At 47.0% G+C, this 24,707-nt stretch overlaps 1 protein-coding gene across 1 annotated transcript in view; it reads left to right on the forward strand.

The window, feature by feature from the left end:
• kcnq3 (potassium voltage-gated channel, KQT-like subfamily, member 3) overlaps positions 1-24,707 on the forward strand; it is a 162,948-nt gene that overhangs the window by 112,406 nt on the left and 25,835 nt on the right. The window contains exons 2-5 of the mRNA XM_056292940.1: positions 22,570-22,660; positions 23,086-23,212; positions 24,013-24,185; positions 24,363-24,536. Of these exons, the coding sequence (XP_056148915.1) occupies positions 22,570-22,660; positions 23,086-23,212; positions 24,013-24,185; positions 24,363-24,536 (565 nt within the window). The remainder of the gene's footprint in view (positions 1-22,569; positions 22,661-23,085; positions 23,213-24,012; positions 24,186-24,362; positions 24,537-24,707) is intronic.

The raw sequence follows: 24,707 nt of genomic DNA on the forward strand, positions 1-24,707 counted from the left end.
AGCTGCGGTGACAGAATGGCAGTAGATTATGATACATTATATTATATAATTATATTATACTAATATTATGGAGGATGAAAGAAAGGAGACGAGACCACTTCTCCTTTTGCCCACACAACCGTGGGGTCGTTTATTTCCTCCTTCTTCCAACAAATGCTAAGTCCACAGTTCATTCTGCTAAAAACCTCAGCCTCGTGTCTACCCACACGGGTGCCACGCCGTCCGGGAGAAATTCCCCCAGGACCCGCAGTGGCTGGCCGTGAACCAGCTCGGCCGACAAGGACTGGAGGTCTTCCTTAGGGGCGGTCCGCAGGCCAAGCATGACCCATGGGAGCCGGTCAACCCAGCTACTGTCTGTGAGGCTGACCTGACGAGCGGCCTTCATAGAACGATGAAACCGCTCACATAAACCGCTGCCCTGCGGGTTGTACGCCGTGGTGCGGTGCAGCTTCACCCCTAGGCTTTCAGCAACTGCAGTCCAGAGCTCGAATGTGAACCGCGGGCCCCGGTCAGAAGTGAGGTCAGATGGTGTGCCAAACCGGGCTACCCAGGACCCAATGAACGCCCGAGCCACCTCAGCAGACGTGGTGGTTGACAACAGAATAGCCTCTGGCCAGCTAGTGGTCCTGTCCACCATGGTAAGGAGATGAGTGAAACCACGGGAGGAGGGAAGGGGTCCTACTAGGTCCACACTGACATGGTCGAAATGCCTCCCAGGGGTGCTTTGGTGTGGCGGTGAACCTTGGAGTGCTGACACGCCATGCAGGTGCCTGCCCAGTCCTTGATGTCCTTCTGAGGCCATGCCACACGAATTTGGCCCCCACCAACTTTGTTGACTCCTTCATGCCTGGGTGTAAAAGGCCACGGATGGTGTTGAAAAGCCATCGCCGCCAGCCCGTGGGCACCATGGGCCGGGACTGACCCATGGAGATGTCACAGAGAAGTGTGGCCCCGGCATCGTCGAACACCACATCCTTCAACTGCAGCCCAGTGTCAGCAGCCTGGTCTGCAGCCATGGCTCTGTAGTCGAGTCCCAAGTGGACGGCCCCAAACATCGCCCAGGAGAGGCAGTCGGTGCACGACGCCGAGGCACTCCATGTTGGCAAACTCCTCCTTGGCGATGGCGAGCTTGGCTGGGTCGAGGCGCCGTGCACGGACGTAGACTGGGGGGCCCCGTGGTGGTGATGTTGTGCTCCACTCCATGCTTGGTGACTGCTGATGAGAAGATGGGCGTTGTGAGGTCCGGAAACTCTGCCACCGGGGATGAATTTCAGCGTCTGCTCGCTGTCATGTTGGACAAGCCGATGGGACCCGCCTCCCCCAGCCTACATGGGTAGGAGCAGAAGGAGACGGCGTCAATCAAGCGGCGGTTTTTAACGTCTACCAACAACCCACAAGCACGCAGGAAATCCGCAGCTAGGAGGGCAATGGACACCATCGCCATTATAAAGTCCCAGCCGAACCGCCGACCTCCAAAAACCACCTCCACATACCTCGTGCCATAGGAGCCGTTAGCAGCATCCATAGGGGGGCCGAATCCGCCAGTCATCGCGTCCACTGGTGTCGCAGGAAGGATGCTCCGCTGCAACTAGCAACCGCCGGCCGGAGATGGTGTCCTGGATAAACAGCAGCCTGCCTTCCTGGCCAACGCTCAGGGCTGCTACTGAAGAGTAGCAGTAGACGCCCAGTCCCCCCCCCGAGTCCTGCTGCCGACGAGAAACTGCTGCCGCGGCGACACCCGCACCCTCAACCGGCGGTGGCGGAGGAGCGTGGGCAGGCTGCAGAGCGGCCGCACACTGCTGTCGGCTGGCGAGAAGAATCCCGTCAGCCTCCGCGGCAACTCCCGGAAGCTGCTGGGGGTGGACAACTTGGAGCTGGCCAAGGCAGCACGGACGTGCAAGGGGAGCTGACGGAGGAACAGCTGGCCGAAAAGGAAGGCGGGGCCGCACGAACCCAGCATGCTCAGCATCTGGTCCAATAGCTCCCAAGCCTTGCAGCGGAAACCACCGGTCCGCCCGCTCCACCTCCGCCCGCTCGAAAGCCTGCAGCAAGGTGTCTCTTAACCGTACCGTACTTATCCACGGGCGGCGGGGCTTGCAGCAGGCCCAGTATCCGTGACGCCGTAGATGTTCCGAGTACCGCCACGACGTAGTGGTACTGGTCTCATCCACGGTGATGTTCCTAATAGCGAACTGGGCTTCGATGTGAGCGAACCATGCTGCCGCAGCCGTCTCCCGGAAGTCGGGCAGTTTGAGCGGGACGGCGTTAGTCACTGCCGCTGCACTGGGAGCTTCGTCCTCCATGGCTCACGTCGGGGTCACCAATGTGGAGGACGAAAGAAAGGAGACGGGACCGCTTCTCCTTTTGACCACACAGCCGTGGGGTCGTTTATTTGCTCAGACCAACTCTGAGTCAACAGTTCATTATACTAAAAACCTCAGCCTCGTGTCTACCCACAATACCCCTTTGCTAACCCCGCCCTCTGTCTTAAAGGGACCGTCTCTGGCCCGCATGGTGACTATCTAACCTGCAAGTAGGTCACTACAATATTATATTACATATTACTGTTATTATTATATTGCAACGTGCATGGATAAGTAGACACGTTGGTCCTCTATTAACGGGTCGGACCCTTTAGTCGACCGGTTAACGTTGCCGCTTACGGAGTGGGAGACACGGGTTCGCGTCCCAGCTGTGGCGGTTCCCGGGCTGCCCCCCGAATTCGCCACAACTTTATATTATAGTATTGTAACGTGCATGGATAAGAAGACACGCTGGCCGCTGGCTGGCGGGTCTGACCCTTTAGTCTAGCGGTTAGCGATGTCTCCTGCGGTGCGGGCGATACGGGTTCGTTTCCCGGCCGCGGCACTTCCTGTAGTTGCGTTGTCCCCCCAATTCGCTACAACTTTATATTATATAAATTTTATTTCATTTTAATGCTGCTCTAATGGACGCCCCGTTTGTGTTTTTTACAGTAAGTATGTGCCCATGCAGGTGAGTAGCGTCTGCAGTGTGCACCTCACCTGCATGTGTGTGTGTGTCGGGGGGGGGGGGGGGGTGGCCTGATGCATATCTCATAGCGATGTTTCTCCTCCGTAACTTCAAACTATGCCGGCGGTTTCCTGCTCTCCCAGGACATCCTCCAGCCTCCACACTGGTACCGCCATCTGTGTCTGACAGCACTGAGAAACAATCAGCCAACATGCTCCAGGGTGCACTGCAAGCACGGGCGCCATCCTCCAAAATCACACCTCATTGCTGCCATAACAGCCAAATTACCCTGCACCATTCCCCCCCACCCAAAAAACACCGAGGGAAGAAACTGAACGCCATCCCCATTTCCCCCCAAAGGAAATCGAACGGTGTTCTCCGGCGTCTGCTCCGAAGCGGCAGGAATCCTCTGATTGCCAACCACAGCAGAGATTGGATTCCACGCCTCATCTACTTGGCCAACATGCGGGTAATGGAGCGCTGCAGTAGCATCCCTGGTACACTGCCGGTTTCAGTTATTGATTACACATGGATAAAGGTAAATACTGTACCACAGATGACTAGACTCGCTAGCCCTTGGCTAACGGGTCGGACCCTTCAGTCGACTGGTTAACGTAGTCGCCCGTGGTGCGAGAGATCTGGGTTCGCGTCCCGGCTGTGGCGGATTCCTGGCTGCCCTCTGAATTCGCTGCAATACTTCTAAAAAAAGTAATGACTCGATAAAAAAAAATAAGGATATGGTATGGGGGCAGATTAAAGTATGAGCAATATTCAAGGTGTATTTTCACATTAGGGATGTGCTAAAAGTAGGCCATGATGAGTCCAGTTACTGTGAGACATGAAGCACTTAGTTTGTTGTATGCAGCATTTTGTTATGAAAAATTTTCTGGCACAGGATACAAATCCTCAACACCAGACTCAACAAATTAAAACAAACAACCATGCAAAAAAGAACCACAATATAGTAGTTATTAAAATCACAATAATCTCACAAATAATCTCTCAAATACAATAGTCTCTCAAATAATCATAGCCACATAATCCTCACAACTCAGCTTTATAATCATATAAAAAGGCCTTTGTTGACCAACATGTGTCTAATCTATGTTTAAAAGAGTGGAGCGGAGGAGCTGCACCACATCCTCTGGAAGTTCGTTCCATGCTCTTGCAGCACGAATTGTAAAGAAGTTTTTTCTCTTTTCAGAGTGACACTTTAACGGGACTAGTTTTAAGGAGTTCCCACTTAACTCATATCTATTATTCCAACAGGCTCAGCTGTGAAATCATGTATTTTGTGTACAAGCTTATCGATTTCAATCATGTCTCCTGTGTACTCGAGTTGGTAGTTGTAAATTTCTTAAACCCTCATCCTATGACATGTCTTTCAGACCTGGGATTAGTTAAGTAGCTCTTCTCTGAACCGTCTCATTTTTTTCTATACATTTTACTTTATAAGGACACCAGACCGAGCTTGCAAATTCAAGATGAGATCGCACCAAGGATTTATATAATGGTAAAACTATTTCCTCACCCAAATTGTATGTAGCACTGTATATGGTATTAAACAGAAGTAAAAGGTATTTGCAGAGATCCTGAAAAATTAAGTTATACACATTCTGTGACATGATGCTCCACAAGTAAAAAAAAATGGTATTGCAGGGTGCAGATGAGCACACAGGGCAGCATGCATATGGCCTGGTATGAATATGGAAAGCACAGGAAAGAGAGGTAAACCGGACTGGAAAGAGTGGTAAACAGTAAGTAATGAAAGCTATTTTCCAGATTCTTTTCTTAAAGACCGCACATAAACCTATTATATAGATGTACAGAGTATTGTAATCAGTAATATGAGGTAGTGCACTACCTTTTAAACTAGATGTACAATACAAATGTTTGTGCAACACAAATATACAGTTGTAAACTTTACATAACATTAGTCATTTAGCCGACGCTTTTATCCAAAACAACTTACAATAAGTGCATCATTTAACGTAGGAAATCAGGAGAACAACTAGTCATCAGAGGCCATAAGTGCATCTAAACAAGCATCTAAGAGCAAAACCAGTGCTGAAGTGAAAGCACAAGAGTTGTTTTAAATGAGTGAATACAATAAGTGCTAAGAGCAAGAAACAGGGTAGTAGTTCTTGAAGAGGTGAGCTTTCAACCTGCGCCAAAAGATGGGCAGCGACTCTGCTGCCCTGACATCAGTGGGGAGTTCATTCCACCACTGTGGGGCCAGGACAGAACCATGACCAGGTTGATCGGGAGCAGGGGCAGTGAGAAAAGGAGGATCTGATGTCGTTTACCTTCTTGTCAAAGAAGTTAGCGAAGTCATCAGGGACAAGGGAGGAAGTAGGAGGAGGAGGTTGAAGAAGTGTAGAGAAGGTTTCAAAGAGTTTCTTAGGATTAGAGGCAGAGGATGGGATTTTAGAGTGATGGAAGGAAGCCTTAACAGCAGAAAGGGAGGAGGAGAAAGTGGAAAGAAGAGATTGGAAGTTGAGAAGGTCCTCTGGGAGTTTGCCTTTTCTCCATTTGTGCTCTGCCGCTTTCAGGCTACGTCTATCAGTACGTACTGAGTCGGTCAGCCAAGGGGCAGGTGGAGTTGGGCGTGCAGGCCTGGAGGTGAGGGGACAGAGATTGTCCAGAGAAGAGGAGAGGGTAGAGAGAAGAAGATCAGTAGCAGTGTCAGGGGGTAGGAGAGAGAAAGATTCAGGTATAGGGAGGATAGAGGTAACAGAGGAAGAAAGATCAGTGGTGGAGACAGAGCGGAGGTGTCTACGGGTGGAAACCATGTGGGTAGGGGGGGCTGAGGGGGGAGAAGAGAGTAGGACATGAAATAGTGGTCAGAGAGCTGGAGGGGAGTAACAGAGAGATTGGAACCAGGACAGTGTCTAGCAAAGATAAGGTCCAGCTGGTTGTTGGCCTTGTGGGTAGGAGGAGAGGGTGAGAGGTGAAGGCCAAAGGAGGAGAGGAAAGAGAGAAGAGGATCTAGCTTGTCAGTGTGGATGCTGAAGTCACCGAGAAGGATAAGTGCAGAGTCATCAACAGGGAAATGTGTCAAGCTCCTCCAGAAACTCACCAAGGGGCCCTGGTGGGTGGTGCACAACCACGATGGTGAATTTGTCTGGATAAGAGACAGTAACAGCATGAAATTCAAAAGAGGGCGGAGAAAATTGTGGAATGGAAACAAGAGAGTATTTCCATTTCAGAGAGATTAGCAGACCAGTACCACCACCTCGCCTCCCAGCTCTGGGAGTGTGAGAAAAAGAGTACACATCAGACAGAGCTGCAGGTGTGGTAGTGTTTTCTGGCATGATCCAGGTCTCAGTTAGAGCAAGAAAGTTGAGGGAGAGCAAGGATGCGTAGCCGGAGATAAACTCAGCTTTCGGCACCACAGACTGGCAAATCCAGAGCCCTCCCGTCACCACTTGGTCAACGAGAGTGGAGAGAGTGGGATAGATGAGATTGGTAGGGTCACAGCGCCTAGGAGTGACCCAACGTCTGTGCCAGCCCCGGGAATAGGAAAGGACGGGAATGCGAAGGAAACACATAGCCTATACTAGGTACACAAAATACAGATGACTGACCGGATCTAAAAAGAGAAGTCCGTGCTTGACGAAGTCTTGGCTTGAAAAAGTCACTCTTACCTTTGTTCACTCTAGCCTTCGTTCAGCCTAGGCCTGTTTGCCCTCAGCTTGTTTGCCTGACGCTTCCAAGTAGCAGCAGTGATTTAAAGAACCCTGATTGCCAATTGTCTGCCAGGAGTGCAGGCCACACCCTGGCCACTTAACACCCAACTGGCCAAAGAGGTAAACTGAAAGTAGGCCTATTGCCCAGAAACTGGTCACTTATGTAAAACTCTGTCAAACTTCACACAAAACTATTAAAACTGCAAACAGCAAGTTACCAAGGAATATATTTATAAGCTAAAAGGATAACTAAGTCAAAACTTAGTTATCCTTTATACACATACAACTGCTGTATACTGGTTACAAGTTATTGCTGTTATTGTTGTGGTTGTAACATAGGTATATAATATAGTATGTAGTTGTGTGGTGGATGTTAGGTGAATATATAGTGTATACTTCTGGTACATAAGATAATATAGTGTAATATAGTGGGAGCATATAGCACTGTTTATGGTCATGATGGGCTGTGGAGTTGTGGTATGGTACATGGTATAGTGTATGGGCAATATAGTATAGAAGCAATATGGTATAATACATGGGCGTAACAAAACCATAACCAAACTCTGTATAGTAGTGACACAGCTGTTGTGCAGACATGCTTGCCTCCACGTCTTGTTGTTGGTTCATTTTTTCTTTTTTTTGTGTGAGTCTGCAAGTGCTAGAAGCTGCTGTGTACTGGAGTCAAATTACTTGTGTGCACAGGCACACTTGGCTAATAAAGCCGATTCTGACTGTGATTCTGGTTCTGATTGTGATTCTGGTTCTGGTGAGAGTGAGCATGGTGTAGTAGTAAGCATTACAGTGGTCAGGAGCCCATGTTATTGTTGTTTCAGTAGGTACGGTTAATTCTACGGAATCTGAGTCTATTGGAAATTGTAAATGTTTCAGTTAAAAGCAGGTTTGTATCTTTTCCCTTCATTTTTATGCTATTTTGCACTTTGAGCTATTCTGTTGTCTTTATGTGAGTGTGTGCTGAAACTGGTGTACTGCTGCCGTTCTTGGCCAGGTCTCTCTTGTAAAAGAGATTTTAATCTCAATGGGACTTGCCTGGTTAAATAAAGGTGGATGAATAAATGAAAATGTGGGGGTCTGAAACGCAGCATCATGTCTCTCATCTTTCTCTTTTCTCTTATTAAATTCCATTTCTTATCCCCAGCGTTCCTTATAGCAGCATTAATGTGCATGTCTGTCAGGGGGTCACAAGTAGGACCAGTGGGACCAGTGAGAAAAGGGGCTGGAAGTTGCAGGGGCCTGCTTATAAGTGAAAACTTGACGAACTGAATCCCACATCATTGGCAAAGTTCACAACCCCATTTCAGTTGTCCATGTGCCGCTCCATCCTGTGGAGTTCCTCAGTGTTCCACACTGGGGTTGTACCGGTCAGCTCCCAGTCACCAGCAGTAGAAGACTGGGGTTGTACCGGTCAGCTCCCAGTCACCAGCAGAAGAAGACTGGGGTTGTACCGGTCAGCTCCCAGTCACCAGCAGTAGAAGACTGTGGTTGTACCGGTCAGCTCCCAGTCACCAGCAGAAGAAGACTGGGGTTGTACCGGTCAGCTCCCAGTCACCAGCAGTAGAAGACTGGGGTTGTACCGGTCAGCTCCCAGTCACCAGCAGTAGAAGACTGGGGTTGTACCGGTCAGCTCCCAGTCACCAGCAGTAGAAGACTGGGGTTGTACCGGTCAGCTCCCAGTCACCAGCAGTAGAAGACTGTGGTTATACCGGTCAGCTCCCAGTCACCAGCAGTAGAAGACTGTGGTTGTACCGGTCAGCTCCCAGTCACCAGCAGTAGAAGACTGGGGTTGTACCGGTCAGCTCCCAGTCACCAGCAGTAGAAGACTGTGGTTGTACCGGTCAGCTCCCAGTCACCAGCAGTAGAAGACTGGGGTTGTACCGGTCAGCTCCCAGTCACCAGCAGTAGAAGACTGTGGTTGTACCGGTCAGCTCCCAGTCACCAGCAGTAGAAGACTGGGGTTGTACCGGTCAGCTCCCAGTCACCAGCAGTAGAAGACTGGGGTTGTACCGGTCAGCTCCCAGTCACCAGCAGTAGAAGACTGGGGTTGTACCGGTCAGCTCCCAGTCACCAGCAGAAGAAGACTGGGGTTGTACCGGTCAGCTCCCAGTCACCAGCAGAAGAAGACTGGGGTTGTACCGGTCAGCTCCCAGTCACCAGCAGTAGAAGACTGTGGTTGTACCGGTCAGCTCCCAGTCACCAGCAGTAGAAGACTGGGGTTGTACCGGTCAGCTCCCAGTCACCAGCAGTAGAAGACTGGGGTTGTACCGGTCAGCTCCCGGTCACCAGCAGTAGAAGACTGTGGTTGTACCGGTCAGCTCCCAGTCACCAGCAGTAGAAGACTGGGGTTGTACCGGTCAGCTCCCAGTCACCAGCAGTAGAAGACTGTGGTTGTACCGGTCAGCTCCCGGTCACCAGCAGTAGAAGACTGGGGTTGTACCGGTCAGCTCCCAGTCACCAGCAGTAGAAGGCTGTGGTTGTACTTGGAAGCTGCTAGGAGTAGTTCTTTGGAACAGTATGAACATGTGAGATCCAAATACATAAAGAAGATGTGATGGATGGGTGGATGGACATAAACAACAGACCATAAGCACACAGACTACAGCATCACACACCAGTTCAGCAGAACAGCATTGTCAAGCTCATTCAAACTGTTGTCGATGACACACTTGTGTACAACGTGTGTGTCCTATTTGACGAGTCAGTTTTTTCTTCTCACTGAAAGTATCAACTGTTTGGTTTCCAGCCTGTGTGTATTGTGTGTATTGTGTGTATTGATGTGTATTGTGTGTATTGATGTGTCGGAGCTCCGTGGCCACAGCAGCTCTTGTCAGTGTGTGTGTGTGTGTGTGTGTGTGTGTGTTGTATTGCATCGTGCAAACTCTTTGAAGGCAACTGGGCAGTGATGGTGTAGCAGATGTGTATCCGTTGGAGTGTATTGAGTTTACATTGATCTCCTCTGCAGCTTGCAGGATTGACTGTCCTCTGGATAACTTTGAACAGAGCACATCCCCGTTTAATGTTGAAGGACGGCGCGGCGTGTGGTGTTAGGGAATGCTGGGATGCCATGCAGCAAACAAGACACGCAAAACATGTATACACACTCACACGCAAAACATGTATACACACTCACACACAAAACATGTATACACACTCACCCCTACTCAAGCATCAGTCACAAGCTGCCATGTCCACCTCGTGTTGGCTTAAGGTGAATAATTAAGGGGACTAATTAGGAAGAGCTTCTGGCCGACTGGCTGTGAAATATTTATGCTGTTATGGTGGACGAGCACTTGAGGATTTTATCAGATGTCAACACAGCCTAATGGCAACACACACAGAGCCATGAATGATTTAGATGCTGGGATCAGAAAGAGAATTAGGGAGGAGGAAGAAACTCTCACGAGCGTCCATGTTTTTACAGCCACTTGACTCTGACTGGCCATCACAGCCATCCTGTGAAGCGAATCCTGTGATGACCTGTCCAGGGTGTCTCCCCGCCTGCCGCCCAATGACTGCTGGGTTAGGCGCCAGCATCCCCCTGCGACCCCGAGAGCAGGATAGGCGGTCCGGATAACGGATGAATGGACGAACTCTGAACGTCTTCACCACCTAAATGTCTTTGCTGGACGTAACGTGCTCGTCCCATAAAATACTGGTGAAACTCCTCCGACCACAGGACCGTGAGCACGAGACTGGGAAGTCCAGCACCACTGTGCTTTAGTCTGAGATCCTCTGCTGTCATTTTCTTCCACCAGCCACACTGCTCCCCCCTCCCCCCCATTTCATAAAACAAACGCTTTTACTGTAAGTCTCCCCAAGCCGTAAACCCTCCACTATACCTCTCCACGCATCCCTCTTCACTCCTCCATCCACCCCCTCTCCCCCCGCCGCTAATTGCAGTGTGACGTGATGGATAAAGTGCATCCGTAACGTATCGGGTGTGTGCTGAGCGGGCGCTCTGAGGACTCCGCTGCTGACAAACGGGGCTCGGTCAGAGAACATGAGCCACGCAGGATTACTCTATTTTTTTCAGAGGGCGGGGTGGGGTGGGGGTGGGGGCACTGGACAGACTAGATGCTAATTGGTGGTTTGGCTGCTTGCTCCAGTGATCGGGTGACTACAGATGGGGGCTAGGATGGATTGTTAGGAAGGCGGTTAACGTGTTTGCATATTTACACCTTAAAATAAAGCGCCCATCAGGTGAAGATAATCAATAAATGTCTTTAAAACACAGAGGAACCCAACTGATAACGAGCTCTCGCTTTACCGTCCCTAGGATATCCTCCGCAACCAACCCTTTTTCCACAAGGAGGGCTCGAGTTATTCAAATGATGTTTTTCTTGTTATTGTCAATATTATTATCATCATTATCATTATTACTCCACCCACAGGGAAAACACCACAAACCCACTAACTCCCGGCTAAGCTCCAACACTTCCCAGACTGATGGACGACCTCTTGTTTCCATCTTTGGCTATTTTTTTTCATTCAATTTATTTCTGATTTTTCCCTTTTTTCTCCCAATGTAGTGGCCAAACTCTCCCTATTTGTAGTTCCAACACCCACCCTCGTACTGCATGCATTCGCCAACTGCATCTCTCCGGCCGGCAGTCTGGAAGGATTCGCCTTGTCACGGAAGTGGCGAGGCGAATCCAGGCCGAACCCCTGCTTTTCCCCACACACCCAGAGACGCATTCATGTGAGGAACACAAGCCGACTCCGCCCCCCTCCCGAAGACGGCGCTGCCAACCATCGCTGCTTCATCGAGTCCGGCCATAGTCGGATCTCACGAGACCGGGGCGCGAACCCCAGTCCCCAGTAGCATCTTTGGCTATTGATCATAAATACCGAGTAATATAGACCAAAGTACACTGAACTGTACTCTATTTAATTCTAATGTACGCTACTCTACTGTACTGAATTGTACTCTACTGTACTGTACTCTATTGAATTCTACTGTACTGTACTGAGTTATACTCTACTGTACTGTACTCTATTGAATTCTACTGTACTGTACTGAGTTATACTCTACTGTACTCAAATTTTTGAATTCACTGTGCTGGAATTCAACTGACAGTATTCTAATGTACTGTACTTTATTGCATTGTACTCTATTGTACTCATACTGTACTCGACTCTACAGTGCTATGATAATAATAACGATAATGATGGATTACGTTTATGTAGCACTTTATCTTGACACCCTTAGTGCTTCACAGTGAAGGAGGGAACCTCACCTCAACCACCACCAATATGTAGCACCAGCTGGGTGATAACTGCTTCTCTGAATCATCTGTGATTCATCTGCTCTTCATATACTTCCTGTTGTCTCGCCCCAATTGATGGCAATGACAGACCCTGTCTCTACTGTACTCTAACATACTGTACTCTACTGTACTGTTCTGCATGGTACACAATCAGAATGTACTCCAGTGTACTGTACTTTACCGTATTGTGCTATAATTTTCTGTGTAGTACTGCACTCTAATGTACAATACATACAAAACGAGCTGTTGGCAGTCCCATGTACAAATACATGTCACTGCCGATACACTACAGAGTCCAAAACTGAGGACTCCAGATAAAATCAAACCTATCTCATCTTTTCATAGGAGTCCCAGACTAGTTAAGGCTGATGCTCAGCGATGGGTGTGTGCAGAGCTCTTCATGATTTACTAAATCCTGGCTGAAATCAGGCTTTGTTGTGCGCTTGGCATTAGCTACCAACAACAACCCAGCTGCAGGGTTTAAACTGACAGGGAAACAGTTGTTAACGAGCTGGCTTACTAACACATCAATTTAATGTGTAGTCTACCGAGTCCTCCATCACTGTCTATAAGGCAGACCGAGTCAAACCAAACACACACACACACACACACACACACACACACACACACACACACACACACGAGCTACTTATTCACTGATGTCTCTTTTGTAACAATTTTTTTAAATGCAAAAATGAAAACATTTATGTATTCAATCTTAGTAAATCAGTCAGTTTTCTTATAGTTATTGAGGGTCCGCATGATTGTAGTTATTAGCATGTGCATAACATTAGTTATTGGCTTGTACTTTTGAATATTAAATGTTACATGTTTTATGATAAATTTTCAAGAACAAGGGTGATGTGCAGAACTGTAACAACTACAGAGGTATAAAGTTGATCAGCCACAGCATGAAGATATGGGAAAGAGTAATAGAAGCTAGGTTAAGAGGAGGAGAGGTGTTGATCAGCAGCAGCAGTATGGTTTCATGCCATGAAAGAGCACCACAGATGTGATGTTTGCTTTGAGAATGTTGGTGGAGAAGTATAAAGGAGGCCAGAAGGAGGTACATTGTGTCTTGGTGGATTTAGAGAAAGCATACGACAGGGTGCCGAGAGAGGAGGTGTGGTATTGTATGAGGAAGTCGGGAGTTGCAGAGACGTATGTAGGAGTGATGCAGGATATATATGAGGGCAGTGTGACAATGGTGAGGTGTGTGGTTGGAATGACTGATGGGTTCAAGGTGGAGGTGGGATTACATCAAGGATCGGCTCTGAGCCCTTTCTTGTTTGCAATGGTGATGGACAGGTTGACGGACAAGATCAGGCAGGAGTCTCCATGGATTATGATGTTCACAGATGACATTGTGATCTGTAGCGAGAGTAGGGTGCAGGTGGAGGAGAGCCTGGAGAGGTGGAGGTATGCACTAAAGAGAAGAGGAATGAAAGTCAGTTGGTGCAAGACAGAATACCTATGCGTGAATGAGAGGGAGGACAGTGGAATGGTCAGGATGCAAGGAGTAGAGGTGATGAATGTGTATGAGTTTAAATACTTGGGGTCGACTGTCCAAAGTAACGGGGAGTGCAGAAGAGAGGTGAAGAAGAGAGTGCAGGCAGGGTGGAGTGGGTGGAGAAGAGTGTCAGGAGTGAAGTGTGACAGAAGGGTACCAGCAAGAGTTAAAGGGAAGGTTTACAAGATGGTAGTGAGACCAGCTATGTTGTATGGTCTGGAGACAGTGGTGCTGATGAAAAGACAGGAGGTGGAGCAGGAGGTGGCAGAGGTGAAGATGATAAGATTTTCATTGGGAGTGATGAAGAAGGACAGGATTAGGAACGAGTATATTAGAGGAACAGCTCAGGTTGGACGGTTTGGAGACAAAGTAAGAGAGACAAGATGGAGATGGTTTGGACATGTGTGGAGGAGAGATGCTGGGTATACTGGGAGAAGGATGCTGAATATGGAGCTGCCAGGGAAGAGGAGAAGAGGAAGGCCAAAGAGGAGGTTTATGGATGTGGTGAGGGAGGACATGCAGGTGGCTGGTGTGACAGAGGAAGATGCAGAGGACAGGAAGAGATGGAAACGGATGACCCGCTGTGGCGCCCCCTAACGGGAGCAGCTGAAAGTAGTAGTAGACTTTTCAATGTTAAAACTTGATGGAATTGCTATTTAACGATAACAGACAATGGATGGGAGTCACTCAGTAAATTTTTTTTTTTTAAATCCCGAGACACACAAACCCTAATGGCCTGGCAGCTGTCTGATGTAGCAGCAACAACAACAACCACAAAAATAACAACAACAACATAGTCAAATGTACTGTACATCTACGCCAGGAACATGGCGGACATGCCTTGTTTGCTGAAGTGATGGCGTGCATGAGTCAGTGTGGACGTCCCACTCAGCACGCCAGCACAGCAGATCAGCTGAATAACGTCAACGTTACACGTGACGACAATGCTGCACACTTAAGACTCAGGACAAGAATACTTCCTGAATGATGTGATCTCGTTTGTTTTACTTTTTTCAGTAAGTACGCTTGGCCTGAATCTTAAGTGTGCAGTGTTTTTGTCACATAAACGTGACATTTCTTCTATTTATAATTATGTTTTTGCCATTTGCCAGCACCATTCGATCGCACGGTGTGCACAGGCTTTTCCCATTTTTGTCTGAAAAAAATCCAAGTTGTGTACGTGGTATGTATGTGGTGTGTATGTGGTGTGTATGTAGTGATTATGTGGTGTGTATGTGGGAGTATGTGGTGTGTATGTGGTGTGCATGTGGAGTGTGTGTGTGTTGTGTATGTGGTGTGTACGTGGAGTGTATGTGGTGTGTATATGGAGTGTGTATGTGGTGTGCATGTGGAGTGTATGTGATGTGTATGTGGTGTGTACGTGGAGTGTATGTGTGTGTATATGGAGAGTGTATGTGGTGTGTTTGTGTGGTGTATGTGGGAGTATGTGGTGTGTACGTGGTGTGTTTGTGTGTGAACGTGGTGTGTATGTGGTGTGTATGTGGTGTGAGGTTGGTAAAACCTGACTGTTACCCACAGAGCTCAGAAAAGGAGAGGAGCCATTTTTATCATGAGAACTTTACGTTTATATTTTTATTTTTATCCAGAGAACTTTGTATGTATATTTTACAGAGAACTTGACATGTATATTTTACATGCATATTTTACATGTATATTTACAGAGAACTTTACATGTATATTTTACATGCATATTTTACATGTATATTTACAAAGAACTTTACATGTATATTTTACATGCATATTTTACAGAGAACTTTACGTGTATATTTTACAGAGAACTTTACATGTATATTTTCAAGTGAACTTTACATGCATATTTTACAGAAAACTTTACATGCATATTTTACATGTATATTTACAGAGAACTTTACATGTATATTTTACATGCATATTTTACAGAGAACTTTACATGTATATTTTACAGAGAACTTTACATGCATATTTTACAGAGAACTTTACATGTATATTTTCAAGTGAACTTTACATGCATATTTTACAGAAAACTTTACATGTATATTTTACAGAGAACTTTACATGTATATTTTCAAGTGAGCTCAACAGCCGCTGTGCAAGATGAGACAGTCTGAGCACGTGCCTCATTCTATTCTATAATTTCTACTGTTTTCTACTCTCAGACAGAGGGTTGTGTACATGGACTGTGTTATGGATAGAAACATTGACATACAAATTGGTCCCTCACACCCGAAAGTTGTTTTTGTGACAGTTACACAAAGTTAAATGAGGTGGTAGATGTCTGGGGATGAGCTTCATGGCTACCTTTAGGAAATACAAAAACAAGCAATGCGTAACAACGAGAGAGGAAGTTGTGATCTTCTCAGGAAGGGAAGTGTGATTAAGTCAGCCTCGTTACTGAAAGCCACTGGGGGGTTTCTGTAAACGCTGGACCTCCCTACCGGAGGAAATCATTTTTACAGGAAGGCTTTTTTTATAGTAAATCCATTGCTGACCAGTTTTTATTTATTTAATTGTTTATTCTATTATTTGTATATGTTTATATCATATTTTCATAATTTTACATTTTTAATTCTTCACATTTTTCTTTCATCTCTTTATTTTAACTGTTTCATCCTAATCTTGTTTTATCGACTGTCTTGGTTTTAATTGTGCTCTTGTGACGTCATGCTGACCGTGTTTTACCTTGTTCTGTGAGGGGAGTCTGGCATTATGTCCTATACTTTTATTGTATTTTGTTGTTTTATCTTGACCATGTGCATCATTTTATCCTGTTGTGTAATGGCACACTGTAACGAAAAGGTGCGATATAAATAAAGTGTAATGTTATTATTATTATTATCCAGGATACATGTCAGCGTTATTATTATTATTATCCAGGATACATGCCAGTATTATTATTATCCAAGATACATGTCAGTGTTATTATTATTATCATTATTATTATCCAGGATACATATCAGTGTTATTATTATTATTATTATCCAAGATACATGTCAGTGTTATTATTATTATTATCATTATTATTATCCAGGATACATATCAGTGTTATTATTATCCAAGATACATGTCAGTGTTATTATTATTATTATTATCATTATTATTATTATTATCCAGGATACATGTCAGTGTTATTATTATTATCCAGGATACATGTCAGTGTTATTATTATTATTGTTATTATCCAGGATACATGCCAGTATTATTATTGTTATCATTATCATTATTATTATCCAGGATACATGCCAGTATTATTATTATTATCATTATTATTATTATCCAGGATACATGTTAGTGTTATTATTATTATCCAGGATACATGCCAGTATTATTATTGTTATTATTATCCAAGATACATGTCAGTGTTATTATTATTATTATTATTATTATCCAGGATACATGTCAGTGTTATTATTATTATCCAGGATACATGTCAGTGTTATTATTATTATTATTATCCAGGCTACATGCCAGTGTTGTCCTGTGCAGCCTTTCTTCCTGTCTGATGGATGGCTCTGTGGTTTGTAGGTGTAAATGTTGTTCCTACTATATCATACTACCTAGAATACTTCATAGACTATATCATACTACCTAGAATACTTTATAGACTATATCATACTACCTAGAATACTTCATAGACTATATCATACTTCCTAGAATACTTTATAGACTATATCATACTACCTAGAATACTTTATAGACTACATGTGGCCTATGTGGATAGTTGTTTGACTAGACAGACCACCATGAACCACCATAAACCACCATAAACCTTCAACCCAACTGGCACACGCCGGGGTAAAGCTGATGGTGTGTGTGTGTGTGTGTGTGTATATGCTGTGTAGCATAACAACTTAACTCTATTATGCACTTTGGTTTGTACTGGGTGATCATTATCATGTGGTCGATTTGTTTTTCTGAACCGGTTATATCTGAGTTCATATTATTGCCTAGAGAAACACGTGACTGAGAGCAGTGTGACGTGTCGAGCGGGTCCAGGTGGTTGTGTGTCTGTTGTGTCTCATCACAGAGAGGTGTTGGTGTTTAAAGGTCGAATACAAACTGCTTTATCAGGCAGTAAATGAAGGGAAACCCCTTCACTGTGTAATGGTCAGAAGACTGAACAGGGGACGGCAACACCATCTATGTACAGTAATGTCCTGCAGGAAACCGCTGCAATACAACGAACACAGTGGAACCTTAGCGCCCTCTATTGGCGACCTGGCGGGGATGCGCCACATTCTGGCGGAGCTGTCACTGTCTGATGTCACTATCCGAATTTCGTTCATAGTGTCAACATTATTATTTCATATTGCTATTAGTTTATAATAATATGTAAATATTAACTACACTTAAGTGAATATAACTAACCTCGTGCTAAGTTGGTTTATTTGTTTAGCCCCAAATCATATTTAGTTTCAGAGAGCTTTGCAATCAGAACCAGAACCAGAGATTCTTCTACTGCCGCGTGCATTACATGCACTGGGAATTTAGCTTCGCGTTGTTGGTGCAGAGAATAAAATAAAATAACATATGGCAAGTATGTGAAAATATATACTTACAAATGCACAAACACACACACACACACACACACACATATATATATATATATATATATACACTACCGTTCAAAAGTTTGGGATCACCCAAACAATTTCGTGTTTTCCATGAAAAGTCACACTTATTCACCACCATATGTTGTGAAATGAATAGAAAATAGAGTCAAGACATTGACAAGGTTAGAAATAATGATTTGTATTTGAAATAAGATTTTTTTTACATCAAACTTTGCTTTCGTCAAAGAATCCTCCATTTGCAGCAATTACAGCATTGCAGACCTTTGGCATTCTAGCTGTTAATTTGTTGAGGTAATCTGGAGAAATTGCACCCCACGCTTCCAGAAGCAGCTCCCACAAGTTGGATTGGTTGGATGGGCACTTCTTTGAGCAGATTGAGTTTCTGGAGCATCACGTTTGTGGGGTCAATTAAACGCTCAAAATGGCCAGAAAAAGAGAACTTTCATCTGAAACTCGACAGTCTATTCTTGTTCTTAGAAATGAAGGCTATTCCATGCGAGAAATTGCTAAGAAATTGAAGATTTCCTACACCGGTGTGTACTACTCCCTTCAGAGGACAGCACAAACAGGCTCTAACAGGTACTATTTAATGAAGATGCCAGTTGGGGACCTGTGAGGCGTCTGTTTCTCAAACTAGAGACTCTAATGTACTTATCTTCTTGCTCAGTTGTGCAACGCGGCCTCCCACTTCTTTTTCTACTCTGGTTAGAGCCTGTTTGTGCTGTCCTCTGAAGGGAGTAGTACACACCGGTGTAGGAAATCTTCAATTTCTTAGCAATTTCTCGCATGGAATAGCCTTCATTTCTAAGAACAAGAATAGACTGTCGAGTTTCAGATGAAAGTTCTCTTTTTCTGGCCATTTTGAGCGTTTAATTGACCCCACAAATGTGATGCTCCAGAAACTCAATCTGCTCAAAGAAGTGCCCATCCAACCAATCCAACTTGTGGGAGCTGCTTCTGGAAGCGTGGGGTGCAATTTCTCCAGATTACCTCAACAAATTAACAGCTAGAATGCCAAAGGTCTGCAATGCTGTAATTGCTGCAAATGGAGGATTCTTTGACGAAAGCAAAGTTTGATGTAAAAAAAAATCTTATTTCAAATACAAATCATTATTTCTAACCTTGTCAATGTCTTGACTCTATTTTCTATTCATTTCACAACATATGGTGGTGAATAAGTGTGACTTTTCATGGAAAACACAAAATTGTTTGGGTGATCCCAAACTTTTGAACAGTAGTGTATATATACACACACACAAACAGACAGACCGACAGATAGATAGATAAATAGATAGATATATAGATAGACAGATAAATATAGATAGACAGATGTAAAACATCTAGAAGGAAATATAAATGGTATAAAGTAGGTCTGTAGGTGGGGGCAGGGGTCTGTGGATTAGTCGGACTACAACAGGGAAGAACCTGCTCTTCCCATTTCACATTATGTTCTGCAGAACAGGACTGGCCTGATGAGCAGTAGTGTGCAGCAGGCCACGGGCCTGTCTGCTGTGTGGAACCAGAAGCTGCTGGTGACGTGGTGTGTTGAGCTGCTGGTGATGTGGTGTGTTGAGCTGCTAGTGACGTGGTGTGTTGAGCTGCTAGTGACGTGGTGTGTTGAGCTGTAGGTGACGTGGTGTGTTGAGCTGTAGGTGATGTGGTGTGTTGAGCTGCTGGTGACGTGGTGTGTTGAGCTGCTGGTGACGTGGTGTGTTGAGCTGCTGGTGACGTGGTGTGTTGAGCTGTAGGTGACGTGGTGTGTTGAGCTGTAGGTGACGTGGTGTGTTGAGCTGCTGGTGACGTGGTGTGCTGAGCTGTAGGTGACGTGGTGTGTTGAGCTGCTAGTGACGTGGTGTGTTGAGCTGTAGCTGACGTGGTGTGTTGAGCTGCTGGTGACGTGGTGTGTTGAGCTGTAGGTGACGTGGTGTGCTGAGCTGCTGGTGACGTGGTGTGTTGAGCTGCTGGTGACGTGGTGTGCTGAGCTGCTGGTGACGTGGTGTGCTGAGCTGCTGGTGACGTGGTGTGTTGAGCTGCTGGTGACGTGGTGTGTTGAGCTGCTAGTGACGTGGTGTGTTGAGCTGCTGGTGACGTGGTGTGTTGAGCTGTAGGTGACGTGGTGTGTTGAGCTGCTGGTGACGTGGTGTGTTGAGCTGCTGGTGACGTGGTGTGTTGAGCTGCTGGTGACGTGGTGTGTTGAGCTGCTGGTGACGTGGTGTGTTGAGCTGTAGGTGACGTGGTGTGTTGAGCTGTAGGTGACGTGGTGTGTTGAGCTGTAGGTGACGTGGTGTGTTGAGCTGCTGGTGACGTGGTGTGTTGAGCTGCTGGTGACGTGGTGTGTTGAGCTGCTGGTGACGTGGTGTGTTGAGCTGCTGGTGACGTGGTGTGTTGAGCTGTAGGTGACGTGGTGTGTTGAGCTGTAGGTGACGTGGTGTGTTGAGCTGTAGGTGACGTGGTGTGTTGAGCTGCTAGTGACGTGGTGTGTTGAGCTGCTAGTGACGTGGTGTGTTGAGCTGTAGGTGACGTGGTGTGTTGAGCTGCTGGTGACGTGGTGTGTTGAGCTGCTAGTGACGTGGTGTGTTGAGCTGCTGGTGACGTGGTGTGTTGAGCTGTAGGTGACGTGGTGTGTTGAGCTGCTGGTGACGTGGTGTGTTGAGCTGTAGGTGACGTGGTGTGTTGAGCTGCTGGTGACGTGGTGTGTTGAGCTGTAGGTGACGTGGTGTGTTGAGCTGTAGGTGACGTGGTGTGCTGAGCTGTAGGTGACGTGGTGTGTTGAGCTGCTGGTGACGTGGTGTGTTGAGCTGTAGGTGACGTGGTGTGTTGAGCTGCTGGTGACGTGGTGTGTTGAGCTGTAGGTGACGTGGTGTGTTGAGCTGTAGGTGACGTGGTGTGTTGAGCTGCTAGTGACGTGGTGTGTTGAGCTGCTAGTGACGTGGTGTGTTGAGCTGTAGGTGACGTGGTGTGTTGAGCTGCTGGTGACGTGGTGTGTTGAGCTGCTAGTGACGTGGTGTGTTGAGCTGCTGGTGACGTGGTGTGTTGAGCTGTAGGTGACGTGGTGTGTTGAGCTGCTGGTGACGTGGTGTGTTGAGCTGTAGGTGACGTGGTGTGTTGAGCTGCTGGTGACGTGGTGTGTTGAGCTGTAGGTGACGTGGTGTGTTGAGCTGTAGGTGACGTGGTGTGCTGAGCTGTAGGTGACGTGGTGTGTTGAGCTGCTGGTGACGTGGTGTGTTGAGCTGTAGGTGACGTGGTGTGTTGAGCTGCTGGTGACGTGGTGTGTTGAGCTGTAGGTGACGTGGTGTGTTGAGCTGTAGGTGACGTGGTGTGTTGAGCTGCTGGTGACGTGGTGTGTTGAGCTGCTGGTGACGTGGTGTGTTGAGCTGCTGGTGACGTGGTGTGTTGAGCTGTAGGTGACGTGGTGTGTTGAGCTGCTGGTGACGTGGTGTGTTGAGCTGTAGGTGACGTGGTGTGTTGAGCTGTAGGTGACGTGGTGTGTTGAGCTGTAGGTGACGTGGTGTGCTGAGCTGTAGGTGACGTGGTGTGTTGAGCTGCTGGTGACGTGGTGTGTTGAGCTGTAGGTGACGTGGTGTGTTGAGCTGCTGGTGACGTGGTGTGCTGAGCTGTAGGTGACGTGGTGTGTTGAGCTGCTGGTTACGTGGTGTGCTGAGCTGTAGGTGACGTGGTGTGTTGAGCTGTAGGTGACGTGGTGTGTTGAGCTGCTGGTGACGTGGTGTGTTGAGCTGTAGGTGACGTGGTGTGTTGAGTTGTAGGTGACGTGGTGTGTTGAGCTGCTGGTGACGTGGTGTGTTGAGCTGTAGGTGACGTGGTGTGTTGAGCTGTAGGTGACGTGGTGTGTTGAGCTGCTGGTGACGTGGTGTGCTGAGCTGTAGGTGACGTGGTGTGTTGAGCTGCTGGTTACGTGGTGTGCTGAGCTGTAGGTGACGTGGTGTGTTGAGCTGTAGGTGACGTGGTGTGTTGAGCTGCTGGTGACGTGGTGTGTTGAGCTGTAGGTGACGTGGTGTGTTGAGCTGCTGGTGACGTGGTGTGTTGAGCTGTAGGTGACGTGGTGTGTTGAGCTGTAGCTGACGTGGTGTGTTGAGCTGCTAGTGACGTGGTGTGTTGAGCTGTAGGTGACGTGGTGTGTTGAGCTGTAGCTGACGTGGTGTGTTGAGCTGCTGGTGACGTGGTGTGTTGAGCTGTAGGTGACGTGGTGTGTTGAGCTGTAGGTGACGTGGTGTGTTGAGCTGTAGGTGACGTGGTGTGTTGAGCTGTAGGTGACGTGGTGTGTTGAGCTGTAGGTGACGTGGTGTGTTGAGCTGCTGGTGACGTGGTGTGTTGAGCTGTAGGTGACGTGGTGTGTTGAGCTGTAGGTGACGTGGTGTGTTGAGCTGTAGGTGACGTGGTGTGTTGAGCTGTAGGTGACGTGGTGTGTTGAGCTGCTGGTGACGTGGTGTGTTGAGCTGTAGGTGACGTGGTGTGTTGAGCTGTAGGTGACGTGGTGTGCTGAGCTGCTGTTTTCTTTCTCGTTGCAGGTTTTTAATAGTTCTGGGCTGCTTGATTCTGGCCATACTGACCACGTTCAAAGAGCACGAGAAGGTGTCGGCACACTGGCTGGTCATCCTGGTAAGCCGACAGGGACTCGGGGGGGGGGGGGGTCTTCTGGGATTTTTCACCTCTTCTATTTGACTCATTTTTTTGTTTTGCCATTTGATGTAACGTTACTCGACAGTTTACAGATTTGGTGGATTTTTAATGCCGCTGAATTTCACTGAACTTTATTTTATTTTCTTTGTACTGCGAGCAGCGTCCCGTCTTCATTTTATGATTCCGTTTTAATTTTGTTCCCTTGTACGATGTGGTGAACTTTGTTTCATTCAACAACTGATCTCATTAATTTCATTTCTTTTTTTATTTTTCTTGTTCTTCACGATGGTCGTCTGACTGGTTCTGCTTCATCACATTTTAACTTTTTCTACTCGTCACAGCTGAAGGTTATCCTTTGTGAGTGGACACTAACGTTGTGTTTCCATGGTGTCTGACCTGTGTAGGAAACCTTCACCATCTTCATATTTGGGGCGGAGTTTGCTCTGAGGATCTGGGCTGCAGGCTGCTGCTGTCGGTACAAAGGATGGAGGGGGAGGCTCAAATTCGCACGCAAGCCCCTGTGTATTTTAGGTGAGAACATAGCGAGTACAAAAGAACAGAAAAACAAAACCAGTCCTGCATCCCTCACATGGCTGAAAATGACAGATATTTCAGATATATGGCGGCACGGTGGTCCAGTGGTTAGCGCTGTCGCCTCACAGCAAGAAGGTCCTGGGTTCAAACCCTGGCATAGTCCAACCTTGGGGGGTGGGGGGGGTGGTCATTCCAGGTTGTCCTCTGTGTGGAGTTTGCATGTTCTCCCCTTGTCTGCGGTGGGTTTTCTCCGAGTGCACTGGTTTCCCCCACCGTCAACAAGACATGCATGTTGGGGTTAATACTCCTGTCTGTGTCCCTGAGCAAGGCACACCAAGAAGAACTGGAGTTGGTCCCCGGGTGCTGCACGGTGGCTGCCCACTGCTCCTCGCTACATGGCTAGGATGGGTTAAATGCAGAGCAAAATTTCCCTATGGGGATCAACAAAGTATCGGGGGGGGGGGGGGGATAAATAAAAAAAATTCCAGGGTCAGGGGTTCGATTCCCCGTGTAACTAACTGTGCGGTGAGGTGCTGCTGGATGATGTACGCAGTAGTAAAACTGCACCCTGCGTGGATCAAACAGTATCCCACCTTTTATCTCAAATATTCATATCACATTAACTACCACGGACTGTCACTGATGTCTCAAACAAGCTCTACATGTTGGACTTCAATCAATACTCATTAAGTCCAAACTCCAAAACGAAGACGTGGGTCAGGCTCATTACAGATGGCAGGTCAGTCTTACACTGACGACATCCGGAGTCGACGCTAAACGTTCTGTTTCCGTCGCAGACATCTTTGTGCTGATTGCCTCGGTGCCGGTGGTGGCGGTGAGGAACCAGGGAAACGTCCTGGCCACGTCCCTGCGCAGTCTGCGCTTCCTGCAGATCCTTCGGATGCTGCGCATGGACCGGCGGGGCGGCACCTGGAAACTGCTGGGCTCCGCCATCTATGCACACAGCAAGGTAAGACCTGACCTAACACACCATCTCAACACAACCTCGTCACAGACCGGGTTACAGTGTCATGACACAACGCTCCGCTTTCCCAGCAGACAGCACGTTACCTACTAGCATGGCATCACAACAGCCAAGCAAAAACACCCACAACCTGACTCTGTGTGTGTGTGTGTGTTGATAAAGGAGCTGATCACAGCCTGGTACATCGGTTTCCTGTCTCTGATCCTGGCTTCCTTCTTGGTCTACCTGGTGGAGAAGGAAGATGTTTCAGTGGAGTTGTCGGACCCAGATAATCCCACCTCCCAGCCCAAACCCCAGGACTTTGACACCTACGCCGACGCTCTGTGGTGGGGCTTGGTATGTCCATCACTTCGTGGGTAAAAAGTCAGGGACCAGCATCCCATAGACAGCTCCGACACTGACCATGTTGTCGTGTAAAGTTTAAAGTTGACTTTTGAAAAATATAATCAATGAAAATGCAAATCAGGAATTTTCCCAGTAGCTGGTTAAGACTTCCAACTCAATGTG

This window comes from Lampris incognitus, chromosome 14, assembly GCF_029633865.1.
Source record: "Lampris incognitus isolate fLamInc1 chromosome 14, fLamInc1.hap2, whole genome shotgun sequence".
Classification (NCBI taxonomy): Eukaryota; Metazoa; Chordata; class Actinopteri; order Lampriformes; family Lampridae; genus Lampris; species Lampris incognitus.